This window comes from Pecten maximus, chromosome 13, assembly GCF_902652985.1.
Source record: "Pecten maximus chromosome 13, xPecMax1.1, whole genome shotgun sequence".
Lineage (NCBI taxonomy): Eukaryota > Metazoa > Mollusca > Bivalvia > Pectinida > Pectinidae > Pecten > Pecten maximus.
Genome location: NC_047027.1, coordinates 26844353 through 26860988, shown reverse-complemented (window position 1 = coordinate 26860988; position 16636 = coordinate 26844353). Strand labels below are relative to the sequence as shown.

The window sequence follows — 16636 nt, the reverse complement described above, 5'->3', positions numbered from 1 at the left end:
GCATACATCGAAGTTTTGTTAGATTAAGTCTCATTTTATTTTGGTTCATTCACTAACATGATAAGTTGAGGTCTTGACTTAATTTTCTCTCTACATCTTCGACTGACTCACCTTTGACACACTGTGAGGTGTCGTCACCGTACATTGTCACTAGGGAATGTTTTGAACATTTAAGATAATCATTCATACGAATGATGAAAAATAAAGGCCCTAGTATCGATCCTTGTGGAACACCAACATTTATATCTGTCGTCACCGTACATTTAAGATAATCATTCATACGAATGATGAAAAATAAAGGCCCTAGTATCGATCCTTGTGGAACACCAACATTTATATTCTGGAAGGGTGATAGTACACCTTTGAAATTTACTGCTAGGACTCTTTCCGATAAGTATGACCTAAAAAATTCATTCAGAAACAGTTTATGTTGTAGCACTTTGTGATTAACAGTATCAAAGGCTTTGCGTGAGTCTAAAAATAAAAATAAAACTGTTAATTTTCCGTCATTAATATTTTGGACCACTGATCAACCAAACCGGTAAGGGCAGTTTCTGTTGAATGGTTTGGTCTGAAACCATACTGAAAATTAGTAATTAAGTAATGTGTTTACAAATATTCGTCAAAAGAGTTATGTAAATGTCTCTCTACTTTACTGACAACAGAGATGACATATATTGGTCTGTAATGGTTTACAGGTGGCATGTCACCAAATTTAAAACTCAGGGTAACTTTTGACTTTCTCTGGTCATTTGGAAATGAACAAGTGTTGCTTATCTTGTTAAAAATGTATTTTAAAAGCTCAATAATTGAGTCGCCTGCTAATTTTATTAATTTGACAGAAATTCCATCAATATCAACGAGTTATTCCCCTTTTTGCACCCACTCCGAGTAGACTAATATCATATTCAATAATTAATGCGTCACGCTGAGCTCTGAAATTAAGTGTCAGAAGATAAATCGTACATACTTTGTATTTACTTGTTATGTGTTTCTTAATACTTATAAATTGATATTTTTATCCCAAAATAATGCACATTACTTACATAAGAGTTTACAAGTTAATAACTCCAACTCTCGCTCACACAGCATACACTTTCTATTTATCCGTTACAAGGTTATAATGCAACGATGTGTTACCTAGCGAGTCCTACTAGACTAGAGCAGGTGTACAGGTGAAATACCTATCTTCTATCAGGCCAGCCAATCATTGACGAGGTGTAACACAATGGGCTGCACGCCTAAGATATTTATCATGGTGCTCAATTTTTATTTAAACATTCATTTAAACATATTTTTATTGCCATAAGTCAAGCCAAATTTGATATGACAAAAGTATTAACAGCATTATTAAAGCCATTTTTCAGATGATTGTAAAAGTTAAACATTTGGCAAAAAAAGAAAGTAAAGATAATCAATTGACTATTTTTGCAACATTGTTCTCCGAAGATTCAAAAGCAGAGGAAGTACAGGAGAAAATAATTTCATACATTTTTAAATGTATTGCTGGTTATAATAAACATGTGCACATATAGCTACATCCAGATTTTTGAGACTTTGAAAAAGTAAACGCTTCTGCATAACATGATGTGGACTATGAAAGAAAAATGAAAGGCATATTTTACAAGGGGGTTCACGGAAGTGCATTCTGCATTTTATACCAGGTTTACTTGACATAATCATACTTGAGAGAACTGTACCCTAACTTCGCATGAATTATATCAATTTTCCTATCGCCGAAGACATCATAACTAGGAGGTTTTGATGTATTTAAAATATGTTCAATGAAGGTGAAGATCTAGTAGTAGTATCTAGTGCATTCCATAGACGAAGAGCTGACGGTAAAAAGAAAGCATTTATACTAGAAAGCCTATAGCTACGAAGAACAAAATAATTTCTATTGCTTGGTCTTAAAAAAACTGATGGATTGATAGCCATAACGTTATTGATATTGTTATGAAATGTTAATAGTATGGCTGTCTTCCTTCTATGTGCTAGGGACTCCCATTCAAGAAACCTTATCCTATTTGTGACATAGTCAGGATCTGTTGTCTAATGATCGTTATATCGAGCAACCATTTTGGATGTTTTCAACAGCTGGGACATGCTCTGATAGATAGGGGTCCCAGCAGTGTGCTTAATACTCAAGTGATGGTCTTACCAGTGTTGTGTAGGTTATGACCTTGACCTTTCCTGGTGCATGTTGACATGTGCGTCTCAGAAAGCATTTGCTTTGTTGGTGATTATCAAGGATTGTTAAGTGAGTATTGGTATTGTATTGAATGTTTGCAAAAGGTTATGACAGTTATTTCAATCTCATAGTATTTCAAATCATAATACTCATCGATTCATCATGGCCATGTGGTCCTGCTGATTCCATAAATCTTGAAAATTACATATTTGGAAGGAACGCCATACGATGAGTGTGTCCCACTCGCAACCGCCAGCCGCTGTAGGATGATGGAACATTATTGGCATTTGAATTCATTTGCCATTTATCCTCCAATAAGTTGTTCAAGATAATTTTGAAGTTGGTTACAATCATTTATAGAAGATATCTCTTTGTAACGAACAGTCGTCTGTACAGAGTTTGATGTTACTAGATACAGAATTGACGATGGCATTGATGTTTATCAAAAACGGAGGGGCCAAGCACTGTCTCCTGAGGAAGTTTATCAAAGGCTTTATATAATCTAGGAGAGCAACACCAATCTGTCTGTTTTATTCATTTTTTTTTTGCCAGATCATCGATTGTTAGTATGAGTTGGGTTTCAGAAGACAATTTTTGTCGTAAGCCATGTTGTAGGTTCGTGAGAATTTTTTGCTGCTGTAGATGTGACATTTGCATTTCTGTGAAAAATGTGCTCCAGTTGTCAACATGTTATACTTGTCAAAGAAACTGGGCGATTGTTTTCAGCAGCTTTGTTTGTCATCATTCTTAAAAAAACAAATACTCTATGTGTTTCCAGCTAGTCGTGTGGTACAGAGCCAAAGTCAAGTGAAAGTTGAAATATATATGTTAGCGATGGTGATATATTGATATATGCGTGTGGTGAGTGCGTATGTGTGTTTTGGGAGGCTGCGGTATGTACCTGTTAAGTCTCCTTGTGATAGGCCGGAACTTTTGCCGATTTATAGTGCTACCTCACTGAAGCATACTGCCGAAGACACCCAGCAGCACACCCCACCCGGTCACATTATACTGACAACGGGCGAACCAGTCGTCCCACTCCGTGTATGCTGAGCGCTAAGCAGGAGTAGCAACTACCATTTTTAAAGACTCTGGTATGTCTCGGCCAGGGGACAGAACCCAAAGCTTTCCTCACAGGGGCGAACGCTCAACTAAAGGCCAAAAGTGAGGCATTGTCAAGGGAGACATTAGGAAGAAGAAAGCTGTTAAGAAAGAAGAGAAAAGATAAGTTCCCAAATTTAGTCGCCTCTTACGATCATGCAATGGGGCAGCAGGTACAATTCTTACGCCCTACGGCGGTTTGCAGTATCAGGCGGTTGAAGCTGGAAGAACATGTTTTGGAAATGCTATATATATGACAATATCCATTCTTAAACTGTGTTTCTATGTTTTTTTATCTGGTGTATACAAATATGGTGTACCATACAGGTTCGACTTAGATAATTATCTAGAAAATATAGATGTGGCAAACTCACTGCTGTCTAAAAGAGAATTATATTTGGTATGATAACAGGTAAGAGTACCGACAATCAGCGTATTGAATGTTACTGACATGATATATATGAAGGTGTTCCATTTTTCACCTTATTTTACTATATAGACGATCAAGGGATCTTGGGCTGTTCGGACAGTACATATTTACAAGCCCTTCATTATATGTAGATAAAATTAGCAGAAGGATGGGATACTTTTGGTTTGTTTTATTTAACGTCCCATTAACAATCAGGGTCATTTAAGGACGTGCCAGGTTTTGGAGGTGGAGGAAAGCCAGAGAAAAACCACCGGCCAACGGTCAGTACCTGGCAACTGCCCCACGTAGGTTTCTAACTCGCAACCCAGAGGTGGAGGGCTAGTGTTAAAGTGTCGGAACACCGTAACCTCTCGGCCACCTGGGCCCCATATATATATGTATGGGATGCTCATAGAATGAGAGCTGCAAAGCCATCCTCACAAGCACCGTGTATTACAGGTTAATCACCAAAAACAAGACTTACAGGATTATGATGTAGATAGTTCAGTTCCTGATGTTTCGCTAGAAACAGGGCAAAATGAAAGACTCTTATCTATTGCTCTGTTGGACTTCAATGACCAGTGCATACAGATATTGACGCATGTATGTCGGCATCAGCGTTACAGGAGGTAAAAGGCAATATTAAACCTCCATATAATTGAACTAGCGTACTGAATTTGGATTGTGGGTTGCTTTTGGGGTGAACTATTTCTAAGAGTTAAACATGTTTTATGATAATGATGATTTAAATGCGTACTTAATAGTGAAAAGCCTTATTTATATTATGTCTATATATATTTTGTTTTGAAATATCGGTATACCAGTACATGTATTGTTATAAAGATTCCATTCAGTGATCTCACTCCCAAATACTTTCATGATGTAAAGTGATATACAATGTGTACCGATGACGTGACTCTTGTTAACGCATAGGATGTATGCTATCATCCTCCCTAAACATCACGTGTTTATAATTGACATAACTATGTAATTTGTATTTTCCCGTCGATTGCAAAATTCTCAGCACTCCATTGGTAACAACAACATCACATGATGTCCTGAAGGTCCCACACACCTAATTCAGCCAATCAGCTGGTGTTTCAAGTGAACCAATTCCCAAAAGAAAACGTATTTCTGAGGTTTGTAGGTATTTCCTGGAGTAACTAGCATATGAAATAGGTACTTTTTATATATGAGATGAAAGTGTGAGGCCTAGAGATTTAAAATACGAGAAACTTAAACTGCTACTTTGAATAGAATGGCGAAGGACTACAGGTGTAACAGGTGGGAATTCTCCAGGTTTCTTTCGAGTACCGGTGTGCTCTAATATGCTATTAAACTTATCCAATAACATAATTTTTCTGGTAGGGAAATCTTCAAACTTTGATTTGATATGAATGTCACATCATTTAAACTTTAAATGAGCGATGAGGGGATGGAGTCATTTGGATATTTTGTGTCAAAATAGTTAATTACCACTCCTAATGTATATATTTTATGTGCTAATATTTGCCATCCATTGAATAATATTCACTTCTCTCAACTTACAGCTCGAGCACGTGCTTGACTTGAAGGTATATATTTCATGTGCTAATATAGGCCATCCATTGAGTACTATTCACTCCTCTCAATATTCAGCTCGAGCACGAGCTTGACCAGTAATATGACCCCTCACTAGCATAAAGTTTTCATTGGCCAGCCTTTAGACGCCTTTTTGGAGTAGCGCCTTCCAAATTTTTCTCTCACTTCCATTTAGAATCCTGAGGTTTTGTATTTCCTTTCTTGGAAGTTTGAATATACAATGATCTGTCCTTTAAGCTGTTTGTTGCAGGCGAGTTAGAAATTATCTCCAGCACAAATATTTCTGCCGGTAAAAGGGAGGGGAGAACAGAGTTTTTTTTTTTAAAGCATTGTTTATTGCTCAAATATTTACGAATGGAAAGCACTGCTGCATGGTTAAGAAAAAATTGAAATAGGGAAAAAGGATTGGACCCATTATCCAGCTAGTATTGAGGTTCCAATTCTGGCCAGACATGTTCTTGTTAAGTCTAAGAACACGAACTCCCGGGGACAGGGTTCTAGTGATTAATCGACAGTTTGGTTCTGTTCAGCTTGTCAGAGGAATACATGCACAGAAAAGGGGGACCATGGTGGAGAGGTCATGGGAGTAAGGCGACATGTCGCTCACATTTGTGTTCATGTTTGAGGAAGGACAAGGTAAAAAGGAGTCACCAGGAGTCCTCCAAGAATGTCCTCACCACATTTGACTCTACCCAGGGAGTAGGAAATCCCAGCCTGGTCTTGTTAGTATAGCTCCTAAACTCCAGCAAGATGATCAGGTCAATAATTTCTTACCCTATTTTTTAACTGAGAAAAATTCAGGTAAGGAACCACGTTTGGTCACAACAGAACCTAAAAGCCTGACAGATACTGAACAACATCGCGAAATCCGGGGATCATATAAGTATAACTTTGAAGGATGTCAGTTTCCAGCCAAATCTGCGCTAAACATACAATATTTCCGAGCTATGTTAACTGATTTTAAAGACACTGAAATCTGTGATCTAATGGACTTTGGCTTCCCGATAGGATTTCAAGAAGATATAGTCACTTCTGTAAGTTTATCACATCCAGATGATAATGAGGTTGGTACTGATCACTTTGAATTTGGACCCCAGGATTATGTAGCGAATCATAACGGGGCCAAAATTTATCCAAAACAAATGGATGAGTATTTAGAAAAGGAACTTGAAGCAGGGGCAGTTTTAGGGCTGTTTGGAGTCAATCCACTTAGTGCGCCCATTAAGTTATCTCCCCTGAACTCAGGACCTAAAAGAGAATCTGAGGAAAGGAGAGTTATCCTTGACCTTAGTCTTCCCAATGGTTAGTCAGTTAATGACCATATTTCCAAGGACACTTATCTGGGTAAGGCTATCAATCTTACTGTTCTGAGTTGATGATGTCGTGGATCTGATTAAAGACAACGGCAAGGGCTATCATTTGTTTAAAAGAGACCTTAAGCATGCATAAAGACATATCCCAATAGATATGGGAGATATCCCCTTATGGGTTACATGTGGAGTGGCAAAATATCTATGGATAGAGTGTTATCCATGGGTATTAGATAGGCAGCTTATATATGCCAAAGAGTCACTTCAGCAGTGTCATTCAGATGTCTTCAAGCAGGTTACTGCATCCTCAATTCCTTAGACGACTTTGTGGGAGCAGAAGTGCAATCTAAAGCATGAATGCCTTTGGATTTCTTGGTGCTGTATTACACAACAATGGTCTTGTCGAATCACTACCTTAAGTTGTTCCACCTTCTACTAGAATGGTATTTTTAGGGGTTCTGTTTGATACTGATACCTTAACCTTAGAAGTACCTCCTTTCAGGTTGCAGGAGATAACCGACCTGGTGGTGGTGTGGATTGGAAAGAAAGAGGCCAATATACAGCAAGTACAGGCACTACTGGGCAAACTGATGTTTGTGGCGAGTTGCGTAAGACAGAGTCGTATATTAATATATTCGAGACATTTGATCTGGAGTGAAAGTGCTTTTTGTATACTTTATCTTATTTCATTATTTCATTAAATAGCAAAACTTAAATTATGTCTTTGTTATAAAGATATAAGAGGTAGTTACTAATAACATATAGCATAATAATTAGTTGTGTGAGACCTGAATGATCGATCACGTCAGAAGCAAGTTATCATTCCTGAAAGAACTCTCCCTTCAATAACAATCATGACTGCTGATAAGCACTTCGGCAACACCACTGACGATGAATTGGCCGAAAAAACGCTGGAAAGTAATCAGTAGTTAATCAATTTCAGATCTTCAGCGGGATAAATTCGTTACACAGTTTAATTTTTATTATTGACCTGATACGGAAAATATAAAAAAAAAATCTCTGCATGTCTGCTAGAAATGAATTATGACCTAAACCTGGTCCTGCATTGTAAAATCATGGATGATGTTGTAGCTAAGTTAAGCAAAAAGGCTTCCGTGCTGACAGCAACCTTAACAGCAGTCAAACAACTGTGACGGTGAAACTGGATACTTTGTATTTCAGGTTCATTACAGACTGTGTAAGTCCTCTACTAAAATCTAGGTCTGGGAATTAGTATCTTTTTACTATCATATGTACTTCAACACTCCTCCCTGAAGCCATTCCGCTCAGCAGTATCAAAACTCCAAACATAGTCAAGGCTTTGGTAAAATCACTTACGCTGGTTTGTTTTCCAAAAACTATTCAATCTGACCAAAAGTAAAACTTTAGGTCTGGTATTTTACAACAAGTCATGTACCAGCTCTAGATCAAGCAGTATAAGTCTAGTGCTTATCATCCAGTCTTATGGTGCTTCAGAACTTTATAAACATAATAAGATTTTATTGTTTTGAGAACAAGAGAGATTTGGACGAAGGTATTGACATGTTGTTGTTTGGTGATTACCTGTACACATCTTGCTGGATTAGATGCTTCATGATTCCGTCTTCAGGTGGATCCTCTTTCCTAGGTCGTTTCGGCGCTGTCCACTACAACCTCCAGGGGTGCGCCGACTGGGGTGATCAAGTCCCAACCCGGAATCACTTCGCTGTCTTGGTCTTCATTCACAGTCTTTCCTCACTGTCTTTATGCACTCTATATATCTCACTATCTTGGTCTCAATGATCAGTCTTTCCTGTCCACTTGTCGTTTCTCTTCCTCCACAGCCACATAGATGCCAGCTCTGCTTCCCTGCTCAGGTGTCCTATAAGTTGTCTCCTCTCTGGCCCTGTGATACCGATGATCCGAAGTGCCCTCCACATCGACTGCCCAACGAAACCTCGGCATCTCACCTCCACTGGAAGACACCACATTTTCCACTCCTGCTGTTGACAGTCTGCTACTAGATCTTGGTATTTGTTCCGCTTCCGCTCGTGGGCTTCCTCGATTCTCTCCTCCCATGGCATGGTCAGCTCCACAAGAACAGCCTGTTTGATGGATGTAGACCACAGGACGATGTCTGGTCTCTGATTGGTAACTGCTATTTCTTGTGGAAACTGCATGCGGCCCTTGAGGTCTGCTCTCATCTGCCATTCTCCTGCTGTTCCTAACAATCCGCTCCCTTCCACTGTGCTTCTCGTAGTCTGCTCCCCGGCCTTGACAAAGTTTACAAATCGCAGGCTCCTTTTCTTTTTCCTTGGTTTCTTTCTGCTCCTCTCCAGTGTATCTGCAAGGACAGACAAGACCTTATCGTGTCGCCACGTGTACCTCCCATCTGCCAAGGCAAGAAGATAAGGTATGGTCCAGGTTTGCTGGCCTCCCACAAAGCTTACAGTTTGGGTCGTCTGTTATACCCCATGTCGCAAGATTGGTAGGTGTCGGCAACACATCGTATACAGACTTCAGCTGGAATTGCAGTCTTTGGGGTTCCTTACTCCATAACTCCTTCCAGGACAGTTTCTTCTGGCGCACTCCTTCCCAGTTCAGCCAACTTTCCTGCTTTTTCATGTTGACATGTTGTTGTTTGGTGTTAGAGAGTCTGTCCAGGAATTTCTTGGTTTCAGTCCGTTTGATCTTGTGTTCGGACACACTGTTAGTTGTCCTTTGGAAATCTTAAAGGATACAATTTTAGATGATGATTCCACAGGGAATCTCTTAGGGTATGTGTCTGACTTTAAGCAAAAGTTGTCAAGCAATAGGAAGAGAAAATTTGGAAACCAATCAAACGAAAATGAAAATGTGGTATGATAAAGATGACGTTTTGATTTTGGCTTTATTGCCAATACCTAGTCAGCCTGTCCAAGCTAGATACTTTATGTGACTGAGAAAAATGTCTATGATTTAAAGTATGTTGTACAAACTCCGGGGAGGCACAGGAAAACTCAAATGTGTCAAATTGATATGCTTAAAAAGTACATTGTATGTAGATCGGGAAGAACGCAAAATCCCCTCAACGTGTTGCTACTTTGGCTTCTTCAGCCACCATCACAAAATCAACGTACAGCTGGTATTAGTCCTGTAGATTTACGTGGTAATGTACAAGATGTAGATGTAAGCTATGGTATAAAGTTACGGAATTCAGATGTGCTCCCGAACTGTGACGACAAACTGCGCTATCTGTCGGACAAGAAAGGAACTAACTGAAAGGTCTGATTCGTGAGTACAAACATGTGTTTCTGAATACGCCAGGCAAAACTGATGTTGTATACCATGACGTCGATGCGACATCTGTCAAACAGCATGCATCCGTATGTCAATCCACTAAAAGAAAGGCATTGAAGTAAGAAATAAAGTATATGTTGGACAATGATTCCTTTGAGCCAAATATAATTGAATGTAGCTCGCCATGCCCTTCGTCAGTCGCATGTTTGACATCAGTATTCCACATTTAGCGTATCTTGGTATTCAATATAAAAATATACGTTAACAATACAGGGACATGCTCATGTTATTATTGGAAAGCTATCGATCGGGAAATCGATTTTTTGACACCTTTCACTGCTGAGTAATTAGCGATTCAACCAAGATTTAAGTAAAGAACATGCCTAGAGACTGCCGTAGAAAAACGCGTATCTTATCAATGTGGTCAATACATTTCTAGGTATTTAAAAGCTACACATTGACGATATATTCTAAAGTAAAATTAATTGAAGAAGAGGACACGTGATAAGTTCTTTGTGGCAGCCCGGACAAACATATTGACACTGGAATCTTGGGAATGATTACATTCCTGGTTGACAATAACTTGGTTAGGTTCTGAGGTGGGATTCCCAAACAGACTTTACATGATTAGACTTTAAGTCCGATAGCAACAATAGGAATGTTAGTTCATTCTTTGTGATAAATGAGGGCATTATACAAGGAGCTCACCTCTATGTACCCTTATTGATACATTGATAAGACGAAATCTATCTTCTAATTAGGTATCGAACTTAATAAAAAAGAGATCAATATACAAAAAAGTAATTACAAATGCTGCAATATATGCAAACCTTGACTGTAAGGTAAAAACACGTTCTGGACAACTTCATAGTTATGTTGCATTTGTATATATATTGGAGATAGAAACTACATATGTTATTTAAGTTATATATATTTATTTATAATATTCAATTCGATCAACTAAGATATTTAAAAGAACATTATTGTTTATCTTCAATACATACCGTTCTCATGAAACCGTATTTGAAGAACGAGAACTTGTTTATTTTCAACACTACAAATGAAAATAAGCAACTTCAAACGATATCAATGGGTGCATAACTGTCCATGGAACGGACAATCAGTAAATAAGTTCATAATATAAACGACAATTAAAGGCATAGCAACACATATACAGAGGGGGATGTACATTACATTATACAATAATTAGATTGAGATTTCCAATGCCATTTTCGAGTACTCCAACTCTTTGTGATAAAGGAAACGTGCAGCTATTGGTCGTGGTTTACCATTCCTGGCTCCACCAAACCGGTGTACGTTGATCATCCGTTATTTTTGGCCTGGATATTTCCAACGCCATTTTCGAGTAATCAAAAACTCATTGTCATTAAGGTTCTGAGCAGAATGTATGATTTTTGGCGCAAGTAAACCGACATGTCTCATGACTGGAATCGGAGTTTCGTAACAGTCGTGATACACCCAAATCTTCAAATCTAATTCCAATGTGACGTCACAAACCCACAATACTCTCAGATCAATGAAATACTTTCATTCTTGATTTTGCTATATTCAACCTTTTCGATGAAAAAAACCCTGTTTTTATAATGTAATTAATTATTTACTATTATTCCGGTATAGCGTTTGATTCTATCTATATCCTGTAACTTTCTACCTATCTATATATGGGTCACAATGGCTCAACCGGGTAAATATTCAATTAAATTTGTTCATTGACGTTGAGCTTTACATCTCATCAGTACATAATGTATAACGATTCATACACTGTACAGTTGGCCGGTACTGCATGATAGCAGTGTAGAACAAAGAAAACAATTGTGTAGAGAATGGACAATTCAAAATTAGGCGTTATACATTAAATCATACTTTTTCGTATTTCTGTAGCATCGTATATATACATTGTATTTACTCAACAGTGATAAATCTTTGAAATTAGTCGTACATATTAATTGGGTCAATTTGAATAAAAAGCACCGGCCACGTAATCTCATGGTCCGAGGTGCGTGGTTCAACATTCCCTATACGTGTCAGGTTGTGTTTCTCGGGAAGCTGAGAAACAGGCTAGTCTGTGTTGTCGTGGTTATGTCCATGGGCAAGACACTTTACACTAATTGCTATGAATGACATGTGATGGGGCTCCCGTCTGTTGTTCATTGCTGATCATGATAACCCGAACAATTACAAAGGCATCTATAATTAAGTTATTTTATAGGAAAATCGCAACCGTAACGAATTTCATTTGTGCTAGTACTAAACGCCCTCTAAGGTTTCTTTTGGATCAGTCAACCATCTGAATAACTAAAAGCGTACCTACTTAATCCTTTAAATATAAATATTCATTAATTTTATATAACCTAAAAGTCCATTATCATGTTAAATGTCCACGTGACGTCTTTACAGCTGACAGCGTGTCCAAATTAATTCCCAGGAAACCTGTGTATGTGTTTGTTGTTCGTTGTTATTTTTATCGATTCTTTCTCAACCTCTAACCTCTAGCCAACATGCCAGTCAGACGTAATGACATTTACATGTCACCTTTAAATTATCTACTCATCCATGTTAATGATGCCGTGATAGACCTCCGTTTATCGATTTTCGTGTACATACTATCTCCGATTTATTTACTGTTGTTGTTAGTTATGTTTTCCCTTAGTAAAGTGGCGCTAATATACATATATGGTGCATGTGTCCTTAATCTATTTCGTCCATGTGTGTTAATAATGTGTTATATGTTGCCAAGGTATGTTGACACAGGTATATTTTGTCCCTTAATGTTGACTCTGTGGTATATTTTGTCCCTTAGTGTTGACTCTGTGATATATTTTGTCCCTTAGTGTTGACTCTGGTATATTTTCTCCCTTAGTTTTGACTCTGTGGTATATTTTGTCACTGTGTGTTGACACTGTGGTAAAGTGTGTCCCTGTGTGTCGACACTGTGGTATATTTGTCTCTTAGTGTTGACTCTGTGGTTTATTTTGTCACTGTGTGTTGACACTGTGGTATATTTTGTCCTTTAGTGTTGACACTGTGGTATATTTTGTCCCTTAGTGTTGACTCTGTGATATATTTTGTCCCTTAGTGTTGACTCTGGTATATTTTCTACCTTAGTTTTGACTCTGTGGTATATTTTGTCACTGTGTGTTGACACTGTGGTAAAGTGTGTCCCTGTGTGTCGACACTGTGGTATATTTTGTCTCTTAGTGTTGACTCTGCGGGTTAATTTTGTCACTGTGTGTTGACACTGGTATATTTTGTCCCTTAGTGTTGACACTGTGGTAAAGTGTGTCCCTGTGTGTTGACTCTGTGGTTTATTTTCTCCCTTAGTGTTGACTCTGTGGTATATTTTGTCCCTTAGTGTTGACACTGTGGTATATTTTGTCCTTGTGTGTTGACACTGTAGTATATTGTGTCCCTGTGTGTTGACACAGTGGTATATTTTGTCCCTGTGTGTTGACGCTGTGGCATATGTTGTCCCTTAGTGTTGACTCTGTGGTATATTTTGTCCCTTAGTGTTGTCTCTGGTATATTTTGTCCCTGTGTGTTGCCACTGTGGTATATTTTGTCCCTTAGTGTTGTCTCTGGTATATTTTGTCCCTGTGTGTTGCCACTGTGGTATATTTTGTCCTTTAGTGTTGACTATGTGGTATATTTTATCCCTAAGTGTTGACTCTGTGTAGCATCGTATATATATTTACTCAACATTGATAAATCTTTGAAATTAGTCGTACATATTAACTGCGTCAACTTGGATACAAAGCACCGGCCACGTAATCTCATGGTCCGAGGTGCATGGTTCAACATTCCCTATACGTGTCAGGTTGTGTTTCTCGGGAAGCTGAGAAACAAGCTAGTCTGTGTTGTCGTGGTTATGTCCATGGGCAAGACACTTTACACTAATTGCTATGAATGACATGTGATGGAGCTCCCGTCTGTTGTTCAGTTAGTCACCAACTCATACAAGGAGACCGAACCTCAAAATGTTCATTGCTGATCATGATAATCCCGAACAATTAAAAAGGCATCTATAATTCAGTTATTATATAGGAAGATCGCAACCGTAACGAATTTCATTTGTGCTAGTACTAAACGCCCTCTAAGGTTTCTTTTGGATCAGTCAACCATCTGAATATTTAAAAGCGTACCTACTTAATCCATTAAACATACATATTCATTAATTTTATATAACCTAAAAGTCGATTATCATGTTAAAGGTCCACGTGACGTATTTACAGCTGACAGCGTGTCCAAATTAATTCCCAGGAAACCTTCGGGTGTGTATGTGTATGTTCAGAGACAAACTGTACACCAGTGTCAACACACAGTGACAAAATATACCACAGTGTCAACACACAGGAACAAAATATACCACAGTGTCAACACACAGGGACAAAATATACCACAGTATCAACACACAGGGACAAAATATACCACAGAGTCAACACTAAGGGACAAAATATACCACAGTGTCAACACACAGGGACACACTTTACCACAGTGTCAACACAGGGACAAAATATACACCAGTGTCAACACACAATGACAAAATATACCACAGTGTCAACACACAGGGACAACATATACAACAGTGTCAACACACAGTGACAAAATATATCACAGTGTCAACACACAGGGAAAAAATATACCACAGTGTCAACACACAGTGACAAAATGTACACCAGTGTCAACACACAGGGACAACATATACCACAGAGTCAACACTAAGAGACAAAATATACAACAGTGTCAACACACAGTGACAAAATATACACCAGTGACAACACACAGTGACAAAACATACCACAGTGCCAACACACAGGGACAACATTTACCATAGTGTCAACACACCGTGACAAAATGTACACCAGTATCAACACAAAGGGACAACATATACAACAGTGTCAACACACAGTGACAAAATATACACCAGTGTCAACACACAGTGACAAAATACGCCACAGTGTCAACACACCGGGACAAAATATACCACAGCGTCAACACACAGGGACAAAATATACCACAGTATCAACACACAGTGACAAAATATACCACAGAGTCAACACTAAGGGACAAAATATACCAGAGTGTCAACACACAGGGACACACTTTACCACAGTGTCAACACAGGGACAAAATATACACCAGTGTCAACACACAGTGACAAAATATACCACAGTGTCAACACACAGGGACAACATATACAACAGTGTCAACACACAGTGACAAAATATACCACAGTGTCAACACACCGGGAAAAAATATACCACATTGTCAACACACAGTGACAAAATGTACACCAGTGTCAACACACAGGGACAACATATACCACAGAGTCAACACTAAGAGACAAAATATACCACAGAGTCAACACACAGGGACACACTTTACCACAATGTCAACACACAGTGACAAAATATACCACAGAGTCAACACACAGGGACAAAATATACCACAGAGTCAACACAAAGTGACAAAATGTACCCCAGTGTCAACACACAGGGACAAAATATACCACAGTAGAGTCATCACACAGGGACAACATATACAACAGAGTCAACACACAGTGACAAAATGTACACCAGCGTCAACACAGGGACAAAATATAGCACAGTGTCAACACACAGGGACAACATATACCACAGAGTCAACACACAGGGACAAAATATACCACAGTGTCAACACAGGGACAAAATATACCACAGTGTCAACGCACAGTGACAAAATGTGTACCAGTGTCAACACACAGGGACAACATATACCTCAGAGTCAACACTAAGAGACAAAATATACGACAGTAGAGTCATTACACCGGGACAAAATATACCACAGTGTCGACACACAGTGACAAAATATACCACAGAGTCAACACACAGGGACAACATATACCACAGAGTCAACACTAAGAGACAAAATATACCACAGAGTCAACACACAGGAACAAAATATACCACAGCGTCAACACACAGGGACAACATATACCACAGTGTCAACACACAGGGACAAAATATACCACAGTGTCATCACACAAGGGCAAAATATACCACAGCGTCAACACACAGGGACAAAATATACCACGGCGTCTACACACAGGGACAAAATATACCACAGCGTCAACACACCGGGACAAAATATACCACAACGTCAACACACAGGGACAAAATATACCACAGCGTCAACACACAGGGACAAACTATACCATAGCGTCAACACACAGGGACAAAATATACCACAGTGTCAACACACAAGGAAATCATATACCACAGCATCAACACACAGGGACAAAATATACAACAGTGTCAACACATAGGGAGAACATATACCACAGAGTCAACACTAAGGGACAAAATATACCACAAAGTTTACATTAAAGGACAACATATACCAGAGTGCCAACACACAGGGACAAAATATACCACAGTGTCAACACACAGGGACAAAATATACCACAGTGTCAACACACCGGGACAAAATATACCACAGTATCAACACACAGGGACAAAATATACCACAGAGTCAACACTAAGGGACAAAATATACCAGAGTGTCAACACACAGGGACACACTTTACCACAGTGTCAACACAGGGACAAAATCTACCACAGTGTCAAAACACCAGGACAAAATCTACCACAGTGTCAACACACAGGGACAAAATTTACCAAGGTGTCAACACAGGGACAAAATATACCACAGTATCAACACACAGTGACAAAATATACAACAGTGTCAACACACATGGACAACATATACCACAGCATGAACACACAGGGA

General features: G+C 38.8%; 1 protein-coding gene across 1 annotated transcript; it reads right to left on the bottom strand.

The window, feature by feature from the left end:
* Nucleotides 1–8367: 8367 nt before the first annotated feature.
* LOC117340592 lies at nt 8368–11210 on the bottom strand. Its single transcript, XM_033902351.1, has 3 exons — nt 11168–11210; nt 9124–9300; nt 8368–8963 (listed from the first exon to the last, which is right to left on the bottom strand). Exons 1-3 carry the CDS (start codon nt 11208–11210, stop codon nt 8368–8370), a joined length of 816 nt encoding a protein of 271 aa, XP_033758242.1.
* Between the last annotated feature and the right edge of the window lie 5426 nt (nt 11211–16636).

What these genes read in the sequence shown, in the direction of transcription:
- LOC117340592 (XM_033902351.1), bottom strand. Translation starts at nt 11,210, where the DNA reads ATGGCGTTGGAAATATCCAGGCCAAAAATAACGGATGATCAAC. An exon ending in AAAAATAACGGATGATCAAC is followed by an intron (nt 9,301 to 11,167) that starts GTACACCGGTTT and finishes GTATCCTTTAAG; the next exon opens with ATTTCCAAAGGACAACTAAC. An exon ending in GTCCTGGAAGGAGTTATGGA is followed by an intron (nt 8,964 to 9,123) that starts GTAAGGAACCCC and finishes TTGCCTTGGCAG; the next exon opens with ATGGGAGGTACACGTGGCGA.